Source organism: Lissotriton helveticus, chromosome 3_1 (assembly GCF_964261635.1).
Source record: "Lissotriton helveticus chromosome 3_1, aLisHel1.1, whole genome shotgun sequence".
Taxonomy (NCBI): Eukaryota; Metazoa; Chordata; class Amphibia; order Caudata; family Salamandridae; genus Lissotriton; species Lissotriton helveticus.
Genome location: NC_136061.1, coordinates 1,301,007,995 through 1,301,029,993, shown reverse-complemented (window position 1 = coordinate 1,301,029,993; position 21,999 = coordinate 1,301,007,995). Strand labels below are relative to the sequence as shown.

At 41.1% G+C, this 21,999-nt stretch overlaps 1 protein-coding gene across 1 annotated transcript in view; it reads right to left on the bottom strand.

Annotated features, from left to right (window-relative positions):
• The window catches only part of SNX19 (sorting nexin 19), a 264,785-nt gene that overhangs the window by 238,123 nt on the left and 4,663 nt on the right, over positions 1-21,999 (bottom strand). The window contains exons 2-4 of the mRNA XM_078681942.1: positions 8,383-8,521; positions 7,864-7,964; positions 7,345-7,464 (exon numbers count right to left, since the gene is read on the bottom strand). Coding sequence (XP_078538068.1) covers positions 7,345-7,464; positions 7,864-7,964; positions 8,383-8,521 — 360 coding nt within the window. The remainder of the gene's footprint in view (positions 1-7,344; positions 7,465-7,863; positions 7,965-8,382; positions 8,522-21,999) is intronic.

Sequence of the window (21,999 nt, the reverse complement as noted above, 5' to 3'; positions counted from 1 at the left end):
TTTTTGGTGTCCAATAGGCTCTATGCAAAGTGTAAAGATGATTCCTTTTCAATGCCGCTGATTTTAATGTTGACCAACATTTCTCTATTGAGTCTTCCCATATACTAGTTAGATCTTCTATAATCAGGTCTTTCCCCCAGATTTGAACTGCCGTCTGGGAACTTTCATCTTCTTCCATTATTAGAGACCAGTACCACTTGGCTATCTCCTTGTTTATGGGTAGAATTTTTATCATTTCTTTCTCTACAGTCTTGCTATCCTTGTCATGTGTTGGTATTGTCTTTGCCCAGCTGCTTAATTGATAAAACTTAAATTTTGATATTGATCCATTTGAGATCTTGTGCATTTCTTCCCATGAGATTAATGTTGACCAGTTTAGAAGTTGACCCCAGTATTTGATATTGTTTAGTTTTAAGGGGGTGGCCATGGCGTCTTTTAAGCAATCCGGTGTGCCAGGGGAGTTCCATATCGGTGCCATTGTACTGTAATAAGGGATATTTAGGATTGTTCTAATTTGTATCCAAAGTTTAACCGCTTCCTTTATTGTCTTTAACTTAATTTTCTTGAAATATTTTTGGTGACCAAATTTGAAGAGAAAGTGGTCCTCCGATTCGGTCATCGCTTTGAGGTGTTCCGGATAATACTGGTGTATTTTTAGGAGACATTGTGTGTTTTTAAATTGAAAGGCTCTATAGTATTCTGTTAGATCTGGACTTGCTATTCCTCCTTTCTCTTTTTTCCTCCTTAATTTTTTCCACGAAATTCTGGTTCCTTTGGAAGCCCATATAAAACTCGCGATATCTCCCTGCAGTTTTTTTAATGCGTCTTTCTTGAATTCCAGTGGAATATTATTGAACAAAAAGGTATATTTTGGGAGTATAGTCATTTTTATAATATTAGACCTTCCTATAAAACTTAGAGGTAGGCTAGACCATACTTTAAGTAATTTCCTTACATCCCGGGCTACACTATTTAGATTGTTTTGTGCAATTTTGTCTAAATCTTGATTTACGAAGATACCTAAGTATTTTATCTCTTGTTTTATGTTGGGGCAGTTTAGTTGTGTATTCCATGTCATTATTTCTGTTTTTGTATGGTTGACCAAATATCCTGACACTTGTCCAAAGTTATTTATAATTTTTTCGATTGCTGGTTTAGATTTTATATAATTGTTAGTAAATAGCATCAGATCGTCTGCATATAGTGCTAACTTTTTTACCCACCCTTGATATTTGAATGGAGTTATTTCCTTACAACTTCTAAGTTTGTTTGCCAAGGGTTCTATGTATAGATTAAAAAGTAGGGGTGAAAGTGGGCACCCCTGTCTAGTGCCTCTGCCAATTTTGATATTGCTCGTAAGGTTACCGTTAATCAGGATTTTTGATCTAGGGTTTTTGTAGATTTCTCCTACTGCGTGTCGAAAGGAGTCCCCTAGGTTATTTTTAATCATTATACTATTCAGGAATGCCCAGTTTACTCTATCGAATGCCTTTGCGGCATCGACAGCTAATAATGTGAGAGAGATGCGTTTTGACATGGCTATGTCTATAGCGCTAATGAGTTCGTGAGATAGTTCATGTAATTGTCTTCCTTTTGTGAAGCCCTTTTGGTCTAAATGTATGATTTTCGGTGTAAGCTTCCCCAGTCTTTTTGCCATTATTTTAGTAAATATTTTATAGTCTGCGTTGAGCAGAGATATCGGCCTATATGATTCACATTTTTTGGGGTCTTTTCCTGACTTTCAAATGATTGTTATTACTGCATCGTTCCATGTGTCTGGCATCTTTTCTTTGTGTTTAAAAGATAATTTTATCAGCTCTGTTATATGTGGAACCAGGGTTTCCAGTAGTGACAAGTACAACTCATTTGGCAATGCGTCTGGGCCTGCAGCTTTTCCTTTCTTCAGGGTTTTTATTATGTTTTTAACCTCTGTTGGTGAAATCTCCATATTTAGCTCGTTTTTCTCCTCTTCCGGTAATTTTAACATTGGCATGTCCCTTAGGTATTCCTCTATCTGTTCCTTAGATGGGTTAACATCTTCAGTATACAGTTCCGAGAAGAAGGTTTTAAATTCGCTTCTGATTTCTTCTTCCGCTGAGGTCAGGCTTATTTGATCTTGTTTCCTTAAGGTTTTTATCTTATTTCTTACTACATCGGTTTTTAGTTTCCATGCAAGCCATTTTCCGCATCCCTCACCATATTCATGGTTTGCTAGCTTCCCACTTTGTTCTTACCCTTTCTTCCAAAATATCACTTAGGGTATCCTTCTGCCTCTGTCTATCTTTTAACAAGCTTTCTTTCTTGTCGGGATCTTTTTCCACTAATATTTGAGTATCTAGGGTGTTTATAATTTTTTCTAAGTCTGTTATTTTCTGTTTCACTTTTTTTGATTTATGTGATCCAAGGTTAAGTAGCTTGCCCCTTAATACGGCCTTATACGTATCCCATACAATTTGTTTTGATGTTTCTGATTTATTGTTTTCAAAAAAGTTTTCAGTTTCTTCTTTGAGTGCTTGTATAATTTCCTGATCCAAAAACATGGCTCTTTCCACCGTAAACCTTTTATATGTGTGAGATACTTTGATTTGTAGTGTTAACTGTACGGCGGAGTGGTCTGATATGTGGGCTGGAATGTGGCTCAGGTTTGTTACACATTCAGAGAGGCTTCTTTCTATTAAGAAGAAATCAATTCTAGATCTGTGACCTAGTTTTTTATTATATAGTGTGAAGGGTTGGCTATTGTCTCCTTTTTCTTTCCATATATCTACAAGCTCTAAATCTCTCTTATAAAACCCGATCCACTCTCTCATTTTTGGCAGCTTAGGGAAATTGGAGTTTCTTCCTGGGGGAGATCTATCAGTTTTTGGGTCTAATATGAGATTGAAGTCTCCTCCTAGAATTATTGGAGTATTAGCTAGTAGCAGTTGCGTGTACAGTTTCTGTAAAGGTTCAGGGTCATCAAGGTTTGGGCCGTAGTATCCTGCTATTGTAAAAGCGGAGTTCCCTACTTTTATTCTTGCTATTGCCCACCTACCTTTACTGTCGACCTCTGATGATTCCATAATTGCATTTAGGGATTTTTTTAAAACTATGGCTACTTCTTTGATGTTGCATCCTTGATTTGTGCAAATATGCATATCCACCCATCCTTGGTTTTTCATTATCTGATCCCACTCCTCTTTCACTAGGTGTGTCTCCTGTAGAATCATTATTTCACTTTCAGATGCCTTAAGGTATTCCAGTATTTTATTCCTCCTACTTCTCGTTCTCATGCCATTAACATTCCAGCATAATAGTTTAACGCTTCTGCTGGTGTCCCTCATTAGTTTTTGTTTTTTTTAAATGCTTTTAACTTCAGCTTTTGTTTATCGGTTTTAGTGGCTTGGATAGTGAAATTTTGGTGTCCCATTTTTTTCCATTTTTTCTCAGTTCTGAGGATTATTTTTTGTTTTTTTTTCCCCATTTTGCTCCCCACCCATTTTTTCTTTTGTGAGTTTTTTTTACTTTTTTGATTTTGTGTTTCGCTCTTACCCTCCCCGAGGAAGCCTCCTTTTTCTTTTCTTGGGGCTTTCGTCTTGGCCCCTTTGGGCTCCTCAATCTAGACCTGGAGTGACTGTTTAAATACTCTGCGCCATCAACTAGTCGCGATTATTTACAAATATTTGTTGTGTTTTTTCCTTTCTTGATCTTAGCTGTTTTATCAACTTGTAGGATTTTCCATCCGGACACTGTCTCTCATTAAAATGAGCAGATTTTTCACTTCTTCCGGGTCTCTGATATTTCTCATCTTGTTGCGCCACATGATTCGTAGGGAGGGCGGAAATTTCATTTGTACTGTAGCCCCTAATGTTTGTAACTCTGGCATGAATTTTCCCAACTCCCATTGTCTGTCCTGAGATGCTTTGGACATATCAGATCTAATTCTGAAGGACCATGAGCCTTTACTTAAATTTCCTTTCTTCAAAGCCTCACCAAGAATCTTCTCTTTTATTGTATACGTCTTGAAATTTATAAGAATTTTCCTGGGTGTTTTTCTCTCCTTGGCTTTTCCAAACGGATCTCTATGGACTCTCTGTATGTCCTGTTCCAGAGTTTCTGCGTCACTCCATGGGAAGTGTTCCACCAAGAGATCTACAATAAATTTCTTTATATCGGTACCTTCTTCATTTTCTGGAACATTTAAAACTCTTATATTGTTTTTCCTTGCTTGATTTTCGAGAGATTCCAGTTTCTCGCTCATATGTTTCCCCTCTTGTCTCAGTGTGATTAGCTCTTTCCTATTGCTTTCCACCCTGCTGTTCAATCTGTTTACTTCACCCTCCACAGCAGTAACCCTCTCTCCTAGAGCATTTAATTTATAGTCCAATTTTTCACAGACTTCTTGAATCTTATCTTGTTTTGCTTCGGATATGGCGAATTTTTCTCTCATTTCGGTCCATATTTTCTCCAAAAACTCATCAGTGGTGCTTTTAGCTCCTGTTTTTCCCGCCCTCCCGGTTTCCTGACTCTTCTGCCTTTCAGTGTCTCTTTCCTTAGAGGTTTCCCACTCTTCTATTTCTTCTGTTGTTAAGACTGTTGTGCCGGTTATTGGGGTTATTTCCTCCATATCTTGGAGAGAGCAGAGGGTTCTGGACTCTTCAACTTGTTTTTCGGCTTGTTTTGTTTCTAAATCAATTTTATCTGTTGTTTTAGAGGGGGTATTAGAAGATATGTTAGAATTTTTACCCTGCGAGGTGGGGGAGGGGTTCTGCTTTGCGGGGTTGATCTTTCTTCACCTGTGATATGGCAAGCTCATGCCTATCCTCTAATAATCTAGGTTGGGTTATGTCGTCCTTTTTGTCGTATGCTTGTTGCTTCTGTACCTTAAAGAAGGTTCTCAATGAGGGTGTAATTTTTATTTTCGGAGTAGAGACTGCTTTATCTCCAAGTAATTTCCCCTTATCTGTTTGTTTTTTTTGGGGCTCGAGGAATGGTTTTTTAATTTTCTTTCGATTTACCTCCTTAGGAGTAATGTTCTTGGGGTATTGTTCTTGTCTAAGGAAGTTCTTGTTCCTAAGGCTATAACTTGAGACCACAGTTGTCAAATATTTCTTTTTTTCTTTACCGCTCTGTTTGGCTGGATTTTGTAGTTCCTCACTCTTTTGATGCAAGTCTATATTTTTGTTTTTGTCTTTGTCTTTATCCTCCCTGATTGCATCAATATTTCCGCTTGCTCCCCCCTCCTCTGATGGTATTTCACTCATGTGTTGCTTCGCTCTATTTGACAGCGCTGAGTCTCTTACCTTAAGCCCCCGAACATAAACACACTGTCTTTCGCCTGTTCGTTTTCTTTGAATATTAACCTCGAGAGGGGTTTTCTCCCAGGTCCTAATACGAGCTGGAAAGGGGCACCGCACACCTCCGCCGTTACTGCTGCTACCGCCGCTAATCCCCCGGAAGAGGAAACCGAGCCTTCCAGTCACCCTCCTGTGGGCCGCTCTTGCTCTTCCTGCCTCCGCCCAGACTCCGGGAAAGCCTGCGCTGCACTCCAAAACAGCCGCCGAAGCCTGCGCGCCACGCTCGCCGGACCCTTTTTGCGCTGGGAAAACTTCAAAAAGTGAGTGATAGACCATCCCGGTCTACCCGCGTTAATTCAGTTTTTTCCTAATGTCCACTCGTGAATGTCTGCTCGTATTCACGCAGAAACAGCATGATTATAGTTCCCGCATTTTCGGACTTGGATCTGCTGTTCCGCTGTTCGTTTAGTCTTGCAGAAAAACCATACGTATTGCTGGCGCCGTTTAAACCCCACTACATGCTGTCTGGTTCCAGGTCTCTTAGTTTGAGGACCTCTCCGACCGAGCGTCCTACTCGGCCGCCATCTTCCTCCAATCTCCGCCTTTGGGATAAGCTTGTCAGCTCATGCCTGGCCAACATGTACACTATCACGGCTGCTGTGCGCCATGACTTAGAAAATAAAAAGACCAGATGAGGCACATGCATGCGTTCAACACACATGCACGCACCTACAAAGAACATGGGTTTGTTTATTTATTTACCAATCTGAGATGAACTGGTAAATAAAAAAGTAGTGTGAAGGACTTTAATAAAATAGAGCTCGAAAGCCCTTAAAAAATGGTTCAGTGGCTTGCAAGAGCGGGTGGTGGTGAAGCAACACGGCGGGTGGGGAAAAGCAACAAGATGGAGAGAACACAGGCAAAGAAGAGCAACAGGCAACGTGGGGTGGCAGCAGCATTTGGCAAACTAGGGAAACATAGAGCAGAGGGAGCACAAGTACATGGGCGAGACAGCAACACAAGAATGAGTGGGGGGAGCGAAGCATATAAGCAGAGAGAGTGAGGGCTGATAAAAGCAGACGAGGGCGACAGCAGGAAAATACATGCCCTGTCATGAAGTGCTTAAACAAAAAGAAAAAAAAAGTTGATCTCTAAAAAGCAAGCAGAGGAAGAACAGAAGGCAGCCAGTTTGGTTAAAGAATCTCTCAGTCAAAGAGTTGGTTAAAAAGCCTCTGCTTCATGGGAGGAAGAACACAAGATTAACAAATAAAATCTAATAACAACCAGGCGGATGAAAGTGACAGAAAGCCATCAAATGGTAACCAATGTATGTTCTTGGTTAGCCAAGAAAATGTCTTTCGCAACAAGACAACATGCACTGCCTTGAAGGCTGGACCGAGAAAAAAAATATTTCAGGTGGGCAACAAAGCACACAAAAAGAGTGGTTATGGCCAGATTTGAGATCAAGAAGTGTAAAAAGTAAGAAGCTTAGATTTGTTAAAAGTAGAAATTAAAACTCATCTCTGGCCAAGTTAATGTTAGGGTTAGCATAACACTGGCGGTTTAATAAAACACATACAGCTTTGTCTGTGATGTGGCTGTCCCATTAGTGATTTGTGCAGTTGATTATACTGTCCTATCTTAATTACCAACAAAATGAAGCCCCACTTGCCAAACACACCACGGGATTCAGTTTATTTTTCACAGGCAGATTGGCATTTATACAGTACCCAACATTTTTCTATTTTGCCTCCATCTCCCATTGTACAATAGGTCTCAAATAAATAAAGGGTGTCTAACAATTTAAAAGATTTGCACTTTAAGATAGGACCTCTATCTATTCAAGTTGTCCGCTTCTACACACAACAGCACCCATGAAAAGGAAGGATAAAAGCATACAAACCCAGATAAATCAAAGAAATGTATAGAACATTACTGCTTAAGGATTGTCTCAAGGGGCTTTACATTTTACGTAAGCTTTTGTATCCACTGCAATTTTAGTCAGGCAGAATAGCTCAAATCCAGGTAAAAGACCTATAACAACACTAACACTGTTGGAGGGTCCTACCTTGTCAATCCGGGCCACCACAAATGGTTTCTTCACAAATGCAATCCTGGCATCCGTATTCAAGGCAAGGAACTCCTGTACTTCCTCACTGCTGGTGATCTCTGGAATCCCACAAAGCTGCTGCAAGGAGCAAAACCAGATATCTAGTTTAGCAGACTACAACGTGCCAGGGATGAGAAAGGTGTAGCACTAAGGATGAGCAAGGTATTACACAACCTGCAACGTGCCTACCTTTTTTCTCTGTGAAAATTTCCAAAACCAATGGTTCTAATCATAGCCCTCTATCTGTAGTGAAATGTTCATTTTCTGTACAGTGTGGCTGTGGAAGTTACTGCTAACACTTTTATTGCCCATCACTAACGTCCCTGAGGCTGGGACTGCAAACATCAGCAGCCAACAAGCCTTGGCTTGTACATACCTCTAGGAACCCCTGCCCTTGTCAAAGACTTCCTAAAAATACAAGGATCTAAAAAGAAATAGCAATGTTGTCATTTAAGATTATTGTTGAATCATGCTTACCTTTAAAAAGGACTCCAGAAGACTCTTCCGAGCTTCCACTTTATCACTGTCCATATTCCCAAATGGAAGATCTGGGAACAGCTTTTTTGGTCCTTTTATGTCTGTAACAAAAAATGAGAAACAGCTAAGAATATCATTGTCATGCACATAGAGTGCTATGGGTGACAATACTGTAAGACAAAGGGATCAGAGAGGTAGAAATCAGGGACATTTGAGAAAGAATGGCACAAGTTGTGGGTAGCTAAGAAAGTCACTTTAACCTCTGAAAGGCACTATCACAAGATGCAGACAGCAGCCAACAGAATTATTTGCACAAAATGATGAGAATATATAGGACACGGTCACATGATGTGTCGGGCAGAGAAAGGCACTTTCGTGGTGCAGAGGGAACAGTCAAGAGCAGTCAGAGGACACTCTGAGGTGAGAAAGATTTGGACTGTGGAGGAACAGACCTAACAAGTGGTGCACATGCAGAGTCCCGCCAATGGTGATAGTCCAATGTGTCATGTGCTTACTCACTTTTCAGAAACTTGCGCAGGTCTGGCTTTTCCTCTAGCCGAGTCTGCAGGTTTAGAAATTCACGGTAGCGTCGATTCACTGTGTGGTACGCCATTGGCTGCAGAGTGCCAAGGTTCTCATTATCCAGGGCTGTTTCATACTGGGGTGGGGGACGAAAAAGGTAAAGAAGTGTCACATCACTGAGATGATAGAAAGGTGCTAAATGCACAGCACAGCACAGCAAGGAAATAGAGTAATTGGACAATGCAGTAACGGAAGAGTCTCATCAAACAGCACATTCAAGAAAGGGTGTGAACCTTAAAATGTAATGCTAGGATCTGAGTTTAAAGGCAGGCATACCAAGCTATGAAAACATCACTACTGAATGGCTCAACTCTTAGAAAGTGATGTGGAGATTTAACCCAAATGTTCATGGGACCCGACACTTGAGGTTACGTAGTTTTTGGCCGCGCTTTGCTATAGCCGCCCTTTTGTGTTTAGTCGCCATTTTATGTTGCCTCACTCAGGCAGCACGGCTAACGCGGTAAAATGGTCTTTCTGCCGTTTTCAGCTGCTCCATGTTTTTCTCGCTAAAGAACAACCTTTGTCCTTGTGTGCGATACTGATGTCAGGGTCTGGCTGAGTTTGCAAAGCCATGTCTAGACTGATTAATCCATGACTTACTTCACTGTTTGGGTCCCACCATTCTTCTCTACCTTATCTTATTTAACTGGCCTTCACTATTCTCTTCGTGTGTTCTCTTGTTACATAGCCCTTCTTTTGAAGCATTCTACACATGTTTTGCCACCTGCAAATTGAATTACGGGCACTAGTGTTGATTAACCTGATGGGAGGAGAGCACACGGGGTCTGAAAGGAGGGTGTGTTTTAGACATCCGATAGCTTGTTTTCGAACTATTCCTATTTGTCAGTTTTGTGTATATTGGGAGTTGTCATTGTAAACTTATGTTGTATAATAGACTGTGCGCCACGGATTGAAGTAGCAGTCTCTTGAGAACCTACCTGTGTGGTACTTCTTAGATAACTGTGCTTAGCTGCAGCTAATAAAACTACTTTTCTACGCCTAACAGAGTGTCTCATGTCTCTGTCGGTCGAGGCAGGTGAACTCGGAGATCTTAGGCGTGCCCTGCACCGCCTGGCCCATAAGGTCAGGTTCTCCAATTGGCGGCCCAACGTGTGGGTGACTTCAGCGGTAGTAGTTTTGCCCGAGAGTCATGAGGAGCTTCACAAGAAAATTCTGGAGGATTTCGCGAACCACGTGAGCGACCCCTGCATGTCGAAGTGGACCGAAGGTCTTTTGAAGCGTGGCTACTCCTTCCCGACGGCTGCTGACGACTGCTGCCCTGACTGTCGCCCTGCCTTGGCCCTTTGGTGATGAGTGGTATCGCGAGACGATAGACGGACATCTGTTGGCGTGAGAAAAGCATTTAGTTAAGTATTTGTGGGTAGCGCCCACTCTCTTTGTTTTTTGTATTTTGTTATTCGATTAGCGCGCTAACCGAAGCCAAGGGGTAAGTACGTTTGTGCTGTGACTCTATTGTCTGAAAATCCCTTGACGTTTGTAAGGAAGTCCAGTTTGTTACGAAATGCCTGGATTTAGTAAATTCAATAAATTTTGTTGTTTTGGTTGTTCTAGGGATTCCCGGCTGGAGGACTCTTGTCCGATTCCTCCAGTTGGAACTCCTACTTATGAACTGTATTCGAAACATGGTCTGGGTCCTATTGTTTTTAATGAAATATGGATCCGTTACACTAAGAAGGATGGCGTTTTACAGTGGCCACAAAATGGTTCTTTTGAGCCCGATATATTAGATAATTTGGAAACGAAGCTATTCAAGAGGAAAGCCCGGCCGGCAATGTTTGACTCCTTTCGCCTATGGCGTAAGGAAGCCAAACAGAAAGAAATTAAGCAAATGAAGAAAGATAAGAAAGAGCAGAGTATGTCGATTCTACAGGCTGCCCAACAATTTAAAAATGACGAAGCTGATCAGGTGATTGAGGTGTCGGAAAAACAACATTTTTGACATTGTTGACATTACCTCCACCTTATGTGTTAGGTGCTAATGCACCGCCATTGCAGCCAGCTGTTAATCCAGCTGCTTTAGTTCCTGCACAGTTGCCTATTCCCGTGATTCCACCTCCGCCCCCTTTGCCAGCGACATCTGTACCCCAATCTCCTGTGCCTCAGCCTTCTCCATCTGTCGTTTCCTTTGCTACAGATTCTTCTTCTGTTTTAGAGAATACGTTGTCTCCTGTTTTAGTGTCAGATTCCCCTACAGCCCGACAACGTTTAGTCGATACTGTTTCAGGTATTTTGTCGCCTTTTCTTGGGCCTCTTTACTTTTCTCCTGCGTCGTCTAGGAGACAATCCCGTAGTCAGTTTCCGGATTTGGAAGAACGGACTAAATTAGATTCTCTTGCTTATAATTGGATCATGAGTCGTGTACAGTATAGTATACGTGATATTTTAGATACTTTCCTTCAATGGAACGCGCCCACACAGAGATACGTATTTAATGTTATGTGCAATACTCTGATTAAAGAATGGGGAGACGTAGATCTAGACTCACCTCCTCAGGATTTATTCGAAATACAGGATCAATTTGATAAGGGACTTATTGTGGGTCCTGCTGTAGAGCATGCTGTTCAGAAGCTTGTTACTTTTCGATCCACCTTTTTCTCTCAAAGTTCTCTTGAGCCTGATCCCGCGGTTCGTCGTAAGACGGCACAATATCCTATGCGAGAAGTTCCTCCGATCTGGAGAGATGAGGTTCCTCAAGCAGGTGCTAATCCAGGTGTTCCTGCTCATTTTCAGCGTATATGGGTACATGACCCTTGGAAAAGGTCAGAAGTATTGGCACTTAAACAGTCTTTACCGGACCCCCGTAAGAATCCTTCTGGGTATTATAAAGAGCTGTCTCAGACTGTTGACGCTTGTATTATGAATTTGGCAGATATTTACTTACTTATGGGAAATATAGGCCCACAAGCAATATGGACCAAGATTCGTAGGCAGGATCATGCTGCAGCCTTAGGTGGTGATTGGGCTGCCATTACAGCTGCGGATGCAGGACAAGTAGGTGGTGCCAAACCGGATGTCTTGATTACGGAATTACCTGGAAGAATAATAGATTTAATGAAAACTATGATGCCTGTCGTGCGCGTTAACTGGGATAAGTTAGCGGCGTGTAAGCAAAAGACGGATGAAAGCGTCTCCGACTTCTTTACTCGTTTCGAGGAGACTTTCATCGACCATAGTGGGCAAGACATGAGTACTGAAGGTGGACAGCGATTATTCGTAGACAAATTTGTTTTTAATTTACTTCCAGAATTATTGCATAAATTAAAACAATCAGAGAGTTTGTGGGCTGTCTCTTCCACTGCTCAGATATTGGCTCCTGCTCAATATTATGAGAATAGGGATAAGGAAGATAAGGAGAAAGCGGAGAAAAAGACTAAAGACTTAAAAACTAAAGTCCTTCTGCAACAGGCTTATCCCCCTCGTTCTGCGCAGCCCCAATTTCCACAGCCCCCACAGTTTCAGAGGTTGTTACAGAAGCCAGTACCCTCAGTTCCACGAGTTCCATTGGGCCCTAATCAATGTGCCTATTGTAAGGAAGATGGTCATTTTAAGAATACTTGTCCAATTTTATTACAGCGGTATGGTGGACCATTAGCACCACGGGGTTGTGGTGATTCTCGATCCATATCCAGAGGTAGGGGTCGTGGTGCGTCGATGCAGGAACGACGTCCCTCTCCCCCCCAGGATTCTACAAATTATTTTGATCAGCAGAATTCTCAATCTGCACAATACTACAATGATGACTATTGTTTCGATAATGAGGACGTTGATTTTCATACTAGCTAGGACAGCCATAGGCAAAGTAAGGGAGTCGTATCAGTTCCAGTAGATCAGGAAGGACCTTATGTTAATGTTATGGCATTAGGTGTTACAGAACCATTTCTCTTGGATACTGGTGCAATGAGAAGTTCCATAATGCATTCTACACTCCCTGGGGCACCTTTGTCTGGCTTAACCAATGTTTCTGGGGGATTCTCTGGCGCCCCAGTTTCAAATCCTATTTCTTGTCCTTTGCCCATTTCCATTGGTCCATACGATTTGGAAGCTCCACTCCTTTTAACGACAGGATGCGGTGAGAATTTATTGGGTTTGGACTTATTGAAACGTTTACATGCTACACTGTATTGTTCACCCTCTGGCGTGCACCTCACTTTGGGTGATAAACTAACTTTTCCGATGTATGTATCTAAAGAACAGCTACCACCCGAGTTGCGTTCACTTCCTGCTACACTTTGGGCTGTGGGTCCGAATGATGTTGGCTTATTGCAAATTCCACCATATGTGATTACTGTTAAAGATAATATTAAGATGCCACGAGTTCCTCAATATAAAATATCTAGTGATGGTGAGAGAGCTTTGTTGGCCATTGTTCATGATTTGGTTCAGAAGGGTGTGGTTGAAGAAACTAGAGGGAATGTTTGCAATAGCCCTGTTTTACCTATTCTCAAACGTGCTGATCCCTCTCAGCCACCCGTGTACCGTTTTGTAATTGATCTTCGAGAGGTCAACAAAATTGTTGTCCCTCAGTTCCCTGTTGTGCCAGATATAACAGCTTTGCTTACTATGATTCCTGCTTCAGCAGTCTGGTTCTCGGTTATTGATCTTAAAAATGCTTTCTTTAGCATTCCTATTGCTGAAGAAAATAGGGATCTCTTTGGCCTCTCTCTCGGAGGCCGAAGCTTCCGGTTTAAGCGTGCACCTCAGGGCTATTGTGAAAGTCCTTCTATATATAGTCAAGCTTTAAAGTCTCAGCTTGACACCTTTTCTTTACCCTCCGGTGCCACTTTTATCCAATATGTGGATGATTTGTTGATCGCTGCTGATTCGGAAAATGTTTGTAAAACTGCAACTGTATCGCTCTTACGACATTTGTCTGATTTACATCATAAAGTATCGTCTTCCAAGTTACAATATTGTCGACAAGAGGTTACCTATTTAGGTCATCTCTTGTCGAAGGAGGGAAGGCGATTGACTCCAGAACGTATTCATGCAATTGCACGGATGCCTGTACCGTCCACACAAAGAGAAGTGCGTGCTTTCTTAGGCATTACCTCTTACTGTAGACAGTGGATTCCAAATTTTTCCCTACTTGCTAAACCTCTGTTGGCACTTACACTTAAGGATACGCCCCAGCCTCTGCCTTGGACTGATGAATGTCAAAAGAGTTTTACAGATTTACGTACTGCCTTGTGTTCAGCTCCTGTGTTGGGTACTCCAGATTACAGTAAACATTTCACGCTCTATGTCCATGAAAGGGAAGGTTGCGCATTATCAGTATTGACGCAACAATTCGGCGACAAACAAAGGCCGTGTGCCTATTTTTCTGCAACATTAGATCCGGTAGCTAAGGCATTACCTAGTTGCCTTAGAGCAACAGCAGCAGCGGAAATTTCTATTTGTCAATCTGCTGTACAAGTGCTAGATCATACTCTTAATGTTATGATGCCACATGCAGTAGATACTCTTCTTAACAGGACGAAAACTCAGCACTTAACGAGTGCTCGCTTGTCTGGATATGAGTTGACACTTCTAGCTAGCCATATACACATAAAAAGATGTAATGTTCTGAATCCAGCAACATTGTTGCCTACTTTGGATGCGAACCATATACAAGATCAGCATGATTGTTTTCTTCGCACTGAAGAAGAAACAAAGGGTCGAATAGATCTGAAGGATACACCACTTGTGGATCCGGATGGGATCCTATGGGTAGATGGGTCTTGTTTCAAGCTTCCTAATGGTGAAACCACAGCTGCTTATGCAGTAACGACTTTGTACACAGTGGTAGAAACTGCACGCATTTCTCATAACTCAGCGCAAGCTGCAGAATTGATTGCGTTGACAAGAGCATGTGTATTGGCGAAAGGAAAAAGAGTGATTGTCTATACTGACAGTCAGTATGCATTTGGCGTTGCCCATAGTTTTGGTTGTTTGTGGAGGGAAAGAGGATTCTTTACCTCCCACGGCACCAAGATACAGCATGGTCAGTTGGTAACTGACCTTCTTGAATCACTTGCTTTGCCTACTCAAATAGCGATTGTAAAGTGCAGTGCACATAAAAAGATTACTGATGACGTCGGTCAAGGAAATGCATTTGCAGATGAAATAGCGAAGGAGACAGCGAGGAATGTTGAAAGTCGCATGTATGTTGCGGGCCCTGCTAGATGGGTCGCAGAAGCTGGTATGTGTGAAGACATAGTGGAAAGTGTGAAAGCGAATCAGAAGGAGGCCACTGAGAAAGAATTAAGTACATGGAGAGAAAGTACGGGAATGTTGATTAGTACGGGATGTTGGACGGAATTTTCAGAACATCAACGATAGTTGCTACCAGATGCGTATGTCCTGCCTGTAGTTACTATGGCCCATGGACCAGCCCATATTAATGCACGGGGTATATGTAAGCTTTTAGCTCCAGTATGGCAGAATAAGGGTATTCCTAAATGTGCAGAAAATGTGGTGAAACATTGCATTGTTTGTTTGATGCACAATCCAGGAAAGGGAACTCCAACTCCAGCAGGTCATTTTGCACCCCCTACGTACCCATTCGAGGTACTGCAAATAGACTATATCCATATGGAACGCTTCAATAATCTCAAGTACGTCCTGGTGGTGGTTTGTGCCTTTTCCAGATGGATAGAGGCCTACCCCCTAAAGGACAACACTGCCCTGTCCACTGCAAAAATACTTTTGAAAGAATTCTTCCAGAGATTTGGTTTGCCGCGCATTGTCTGGAGTGACAATGGAAGTGAATTTGTAGGTCAAATTATGCAAAAGGTGTGTGTGGGTCTAGGCATTAGATAGAAATTCCATGCGACAAACCATCCTCAGTCAGCAGGTCTGGTAGAGTGCTATAATGGCACTCTCAAACTTAAGTTAGCAAAGATTCAGGCCAGCACGGGCCTTTCTTGGCCTGATGCCTTGCCTTTGGCACTCCTTTCTACTAGAACAACTGTTCATTCTCGTTTGGGGCTTAGCCCATACGAGATTGTGTTCGGACGCCCAGCTAATGTCTGGGGAGTCCCCAGACCCAAAAAGTACTCAGATATTCCATACCCGCTGTTATTTGACTATTTGCATGATCTCACCACTAAATTGCATGTTATTCGTCAACAGGTCCAAAACGCTTTACTGGAGGCCTCCTCAGATCCCGGACACTCCATCCAGCCTGGGGATTGGGTGTGTCTGAAGAATTTCCAGAGGAAAAAGAACTTGGAACCTCGCTGGGGGCCGCCGAGACAAGTGTTACTCACAACTCGTACAGCTGTTAAGGTCCTGGGAAAGAATAACTGGATCCACGGCGTGCATTGCAAAAGGGTACCATTGCCTTTACCTTATGACCAGTGGGTCCGAGAAGGTATCGGTGATAGTGAGTGCGAGAAGGTACCCAGTTTCGTACCTTTCAGCAGTGCACGCCTGGATTGGACTAGCTCAGAGGAGGATGATGACGTCTTACAAGAAGCTGTACCTGTGCACCTGAGACTTAACACTACAGATCCTGAACATTTATTCAAGGACCAAACAACGCCTGGAAAGAGATGATACAATCTGAGAAAGAAATTGCCTAAAGACAATTAATTTTGGTTTCCTTTTATTTTGTTTATAAAGAAACGTTTTTTCCCTTGCCCATCAAGTTGCAGGGTCACGGTAGGAGTCTTGAGCTGTGACCTGAATAGTGACTAGGTCAACAGGACTTGCAGTGTCATAGGACGGCTAACAATCACAGCCAAGTGATTAAGGAAGATTATTGTGAGCAACGCCTTTAGAGTAATGGATAGTACAGATAAAGGAAGTGACATTAAAATGATGAAGAGAGCTCATTATAAGAAATTATTATTCGGTTGTTGTGGCGTAGCACTATGTGTTTTGGTATGTTTATGTAGTTTATTAGCATGCATAGGATGGTTTATTCACGTCCTACATTTGGTACCTGTTCCCGCTTCTGCCCCTCTAACTCCCTCTACTACTGTTTCTCCGCATAAATTTTACTCACTCCCAGACCACGAGCAAATGAGAAGAATGGAATATCTTAACAATTCGTTCATTCAACTGTTACACCAGCATCAATTGATAGTAAATGTTACTGATTGTTGGGTATGTGGTCTCATACCACATAATACACAAAGAGGGATGCCGTATCTAGTCCTCCCCTTCTCATACGAAGGTTCTGCTTGGGCCTATCTGGCTATGTTTTCCAATGCATACCAGAACTTACTTCGATACCCTTCTGGTGGATCCTATAATGGTGGAGTGGATTTCAGTCACAGTTCATTGATAAAGGGCATTGTAACGATGGCAAAGATTGCTGATGTTATCAAGATTCCTAAAGACGAGAAGAGAGCATACGATGGGTGGAATATAACTCGTTATACTCTCAGCCTCACTGACAAGCTCAAGCAACAGAGTTCTACGCCAATTTGGGTATTACCCCAAAGAGGTTGTTTGTGCTTGCAAATAAATGGCCAGAATACCAAAACTAAGCAAGAGAGGAGCAATTGCTCCCATACTTATGTCTATACTCCTTCTACCCCCGCACCATTAGTGGCATCGCAAGGTACATATTTTATCTGTCATGACAAAGCTTATACATGGCTTCCCCCATACTTCTCGGGGACGTGTTATATAGCTTTTCTCCTCCCTCCTACATATACTGCTCCTGCTGATTATCATAAAAAAGAGTTGCTAGAGGAGTTGTAGATTCGGAAGATACAACAGGGCAAGAAGGAGGGGATTTTCTGAAAGGGTTTCTTCCCTTTTGGGGTCCGATGGCCAATAGCAAAAATATCAGACAGTTGGTCCGCGTGGTTGATGCCACAATCAATGTAACTTCTGGAGCATTAAAGACTTTGACTGCTGAGCTTCAGGCGGATCGACTTATGACTTTACAGAATAGAATGGTTTTAGACATAATCCTTGCAGATAAAGGAGGAGTTTGTAAACTGATTGGGTCTAGTTGTTGCATTTATATTCCTGACAATGCCCCTACAGTATACCAAGCCATCTCTAAGCTACATGTCATCTCTGAGTCTATTCACCAAGATACTGGAGATTGGTCTGTGATGGGATGGTTTTGGGGACTACTGTCCACTTGGGGATGGAAAGTGCTAACTTTCCTTGGAATGATTTTAGCACTCGTCTTTTCTTGTTGTCTTTGTCTACAGTGTGGTCCAGCCATTTGTGAACTCTGTGCCACGATCTGTGTCTCCAAACCAGTAGCACAGCACACAGAACACATTAAGATGATGGTGCAACAACATCTCAGTGACCTCATGACCATTGATATTGACTCAGACTAACATGAGTTCCTTTGTGCATTGCCTGAGTATGGCAAAAGGAGGGTCTGAGGTTACGTAGTTTTCGGCCCCGCTTCGCTATAGCCGCCATTTTGTGTTTAGTCGCCATTTTATGTTGCCTCACTCAGGCAGCACGGCTAACGCGGTAAAATGGTCTTTCTGCCGTTTTCAGCTGCTCCATGTTTTTCTCGCTAAAGAACAACCTTTGTCCTTGTGTGCGATACTGATGTCAGGGTCTGGCCGAGTTCGCAAAGCCATGTCTAGACTGATTAATCCATGACTTACTCCACTGTTTGGGTCCCACCATTCTTCTCTACCTTATCTTATTTAACTGGCCTTCACTATTCTCTTCGTGTGTTCTCTTGTTACATAGCCCTTCTTTTGAAGCATTCTACACATGTTTTGCCACCTGCAAATTGAATTACGGGCACTAGTGTTGATTAACCTGATGGGAGGAGAGCACACGGGGTCTGAAAGGAGGGTGTGTTTTAGACATCCGATAGCTTGTTTTCGAACTATTCCTATTTGTCAGTTTTGTGTATATTGGGAGTTGTCATTGTAAACTTGTGTTGTATAATAGACTGTGCGCCACAGATTGAAGTAGCAGTCTCTTGAGAACCTACCTGTGTGGTACTTCTTAGATAACTGTGCTTAGCTGCAGCTAATAAAACTACTTTTCTACGCCTAACAGAGTGTCTCGTGTCTCTGTCGGTCGAGGCAGGTGAACTCGGAGATCTTAGGCGTGCCCTGCGCCGCCTGGCCTATAAGGTCAGGTTCTCCACACTGGAGGCCGCATGGCTGATAATTATATATATAGGAGTCTAACTCTGATACTCAGTGATAAAGGTACAAGGCAATCCTTGTTGTTCTCGTTGAAGGTTTGTGTAATAAGACCATTCACCTTTCTAAAGCTGTAGCACTGTCCAAGCACCTGACTGAGTGTTGAGGTTGAGTGTTGGGGTTTTCTTTTCAGTGTGGCCAAAAACAGAGCATCCTCTCAATGGATGGAGTTTATTCAGTAACAGAAAAGGTAGTTGTGTGCCCTTATGCCAAGATAAGAGATGGAATCGCACATCCAAAACACAAATTACAGTGTCAACACAGGAGAATCAAGTCAATACAAATAAGTAAATTTTATAGAGAGGTGCTATTTTACTCCTCCTGGTACCTACTACCCAAGAGGCACCAATCGTTGCAACCGAAAGGTTGCACACACAAACTTTTTGAAAACTAGGAGGAGATGAGCAGCACACCCTTATCGTTATATACACGGCCAATGTTAAAGCCTTAGACCCATTAAATCAATTTTTCATGTACTTGTTTTCTTTCAACACCAATTTTTCTTATATCTACTCCATATATTCAAACACAAAAGCAGAGTCCACATTAGTTGATATCTTCATATGATGTTTTTCTTTTTATTATTCTTTTTTTCCTCTTTATAGTATTCAATCCAGACAAGAACTTCCAATTTTGATAACACAGCCAACACGTGTTTTGTCTACCATAGACTTTGTCAAGGCTGGAATGTAATACATAAGACAGTTTCGGTAACAGAGAATTGAACAAGAATAATATTACATAAAGTTCAATCTTAGTTCATTGAAGACACAATGTTAACAATTGTTCTTTAAGATGAAATGTCAAGAAACAAAGTCAAGAAAAAAGATCCAAAAAAGAAATATTATCATATTAGGTGTTTAAGCATTGTGCAGAAAAAAGAAAATGCCAAGCACATAAATAGATCATAGTGGTGTATAGACAGAAAAGAACTTTCAAACAATTCCATAGAGGTAAGGCTGTTGTTTTACTTCCGTAGGTCCAACACCCACAGTTATGTGAAAAGAAGAAAGATTGTGATAGTTGGTATATCAAGTGGCTTGCTAGAAACGGAGCCTGATCTGAAGTAAGTAAGGACCACTCTAAAGCAGTTGACATGCATCATTAAAAGTTTATATATTACACCTACCATAAGGTGTGATACAGATAATCCAAACGAATTCCCGATGAATCTGGCGTAGTAAAGTTGTGCGGCTTTTCTTACTCCCTAAACAAATCTGTGTGGAGATTATTGAAAAGCCTATTATAAATGCTGATACAGACTATGGTTGGTCCTAGCATCCTGATAAAAAGAGAAATGCCTCAGTCAGGCCACAGAAAACAAACAAGAGTTATCCTGATCACTCACATTCAAATACTTAACTACTAATTCACAATGTCCTAAGCATTTCAAGACTTAATTTAAGCACTTGGTTGACCCCACATTATATGACATATTTGCCAGGCCTAATCATTATGTATTCTCTGCCAGTCATCATTAAGTCGTTGAAGATCGGCGATTGCAAGAACAACACAATCTGGACCCCTACAAAGTATACATATAGTCCAAATTACAACCAAAAAGGCCTACCGGTATTGACCTTATATATACACACCAGTGCGAGTATAGTTCTGGCGTGACGATTTATGTGACAACATAATGTCACTCGATAAACAAAATGTTCCATCTGGCAAATTTAAACAGTCTTAAACTAAGTGATTTTTGCAAATAGTCAAAAAAAGAACTTACTTTCAGCCTTATTATGCTCGTGACAGAAAATGGAGTAAAGAAGCCTTATACGTCGTCAGTTCTTTTGCTAAAATCCAAAAGTATTAATCTAAAATATAAGTAAGATGAATATAAGTATAGCGCAACGATCTTGTTATGCGCAAAATCCCATGCAATTGTACTTTATAGAACCTTTGAAAGGTTGTCTGACCAATTTAACCATATTATCTCATTCTGTAGGGAATATAAATATACTAGTCATTGAATAAACATCTTAGTAGTCCACATCATATATATTTAAACAATTTTAAACTCCAGTGAAAAATAAATTGTTTATAAATCTTTACCAAACAATCCAAAATATCAGGTTGTAGACAAATGAATACAGCTCTTCTAGTTTATATTCAATCTTGTAAGAACACATGTAACTCTTGTGTAATAAGGCTGTAAGTAGGTGTTTTTCTTCAAAAGCTGTATTAACTACTTACTATAAGATTATTTGATACTTATGAGACGGAACACTTTGTGCTATCGAGTGGCATATTTGCATACTTTGTAGGGGTCCGGATTGTGTTGTTCTTGCAATCGCCGATCTTCAACGACTTAATGATGACTGGCAGAGAATACATAATGATTAGGCCTGGCAAATATGTCATATAATGTGGGGTCAACCAAGTGCTTACAAATAGGCTGTATATAAACGAAGTCTTGAAATGCTTAGGACATTGTGAATTAGTAGTTAAGTATTTGAATGTGATGTGATCAGGATAACTCTTGTTTGTTTTCTGTGGCCTGACTGAGGCATTTCTCTTTAGGACCAACCATAGTCTGTATCAGCATTTATAATAGGCTTTTCAATAATCTCCACACAGATTCGTTTAGGGAGTAAGAAAAGCCGCACAACTTTACTACGCCAGATTCATAGGAAATTTGTTTGAATTATCTGTATCACACCTTATGGTAGGTGTCATATATAAACTTTTAATGATGCATGTCAACTGCTTTAGAGTGGTCCTTACTTACTTCAGATCAGGCTCCGTTTCTAGCAAGCCACTTGATATACCAACTTTCATAATCTTTCTTCTTTTCACATAACTGTGGGTGTTGGACCTACAGAAGTAAAGCAACAGCCTTACCTCTATGGAATTCTTTGGTAGTTATTTTCTGTCTATACACCACTATGATCTATTTATGTGCTTGGCATTTTCTTTTTTCTGCACAATGCTTAAACACCTAATATGATATTATTTCTTTTTTGGATCTTTTTTCTTGACTTTTTTTCTTGACATTTCATCTTAAAGAACAATTTTTAACATTGTGTCTTCAATGAACTAAGATTGAACTTCATGTAATATTATTCTTGTTCAATTCTCCGTTATCGAAACTGTCTTATGTATTACATTCCAGCCTTGACAAAGTCTATGGTAGACGAAACACGTGTTGGCGGTGTTATCAAAAGTGGAAGTTCTTGTCTGGATTGAATACTATAAAGAGGAAAAAAAGAATAATAAAAAGAAAAACATCATTTGAAGATATCAACTAATGTGGACTCTGCTTTTGTGTTTGAATATATGGAGTAGATATAAGAAAAATTGGTGTTGAAAGAAAATAAGTACATGAAAAATTGATTTCATGGGTCTAAGGCTTCTACATTGGCCGTGTATATAATGATAAGGGTGTGCTGCACATCTCCTCCTA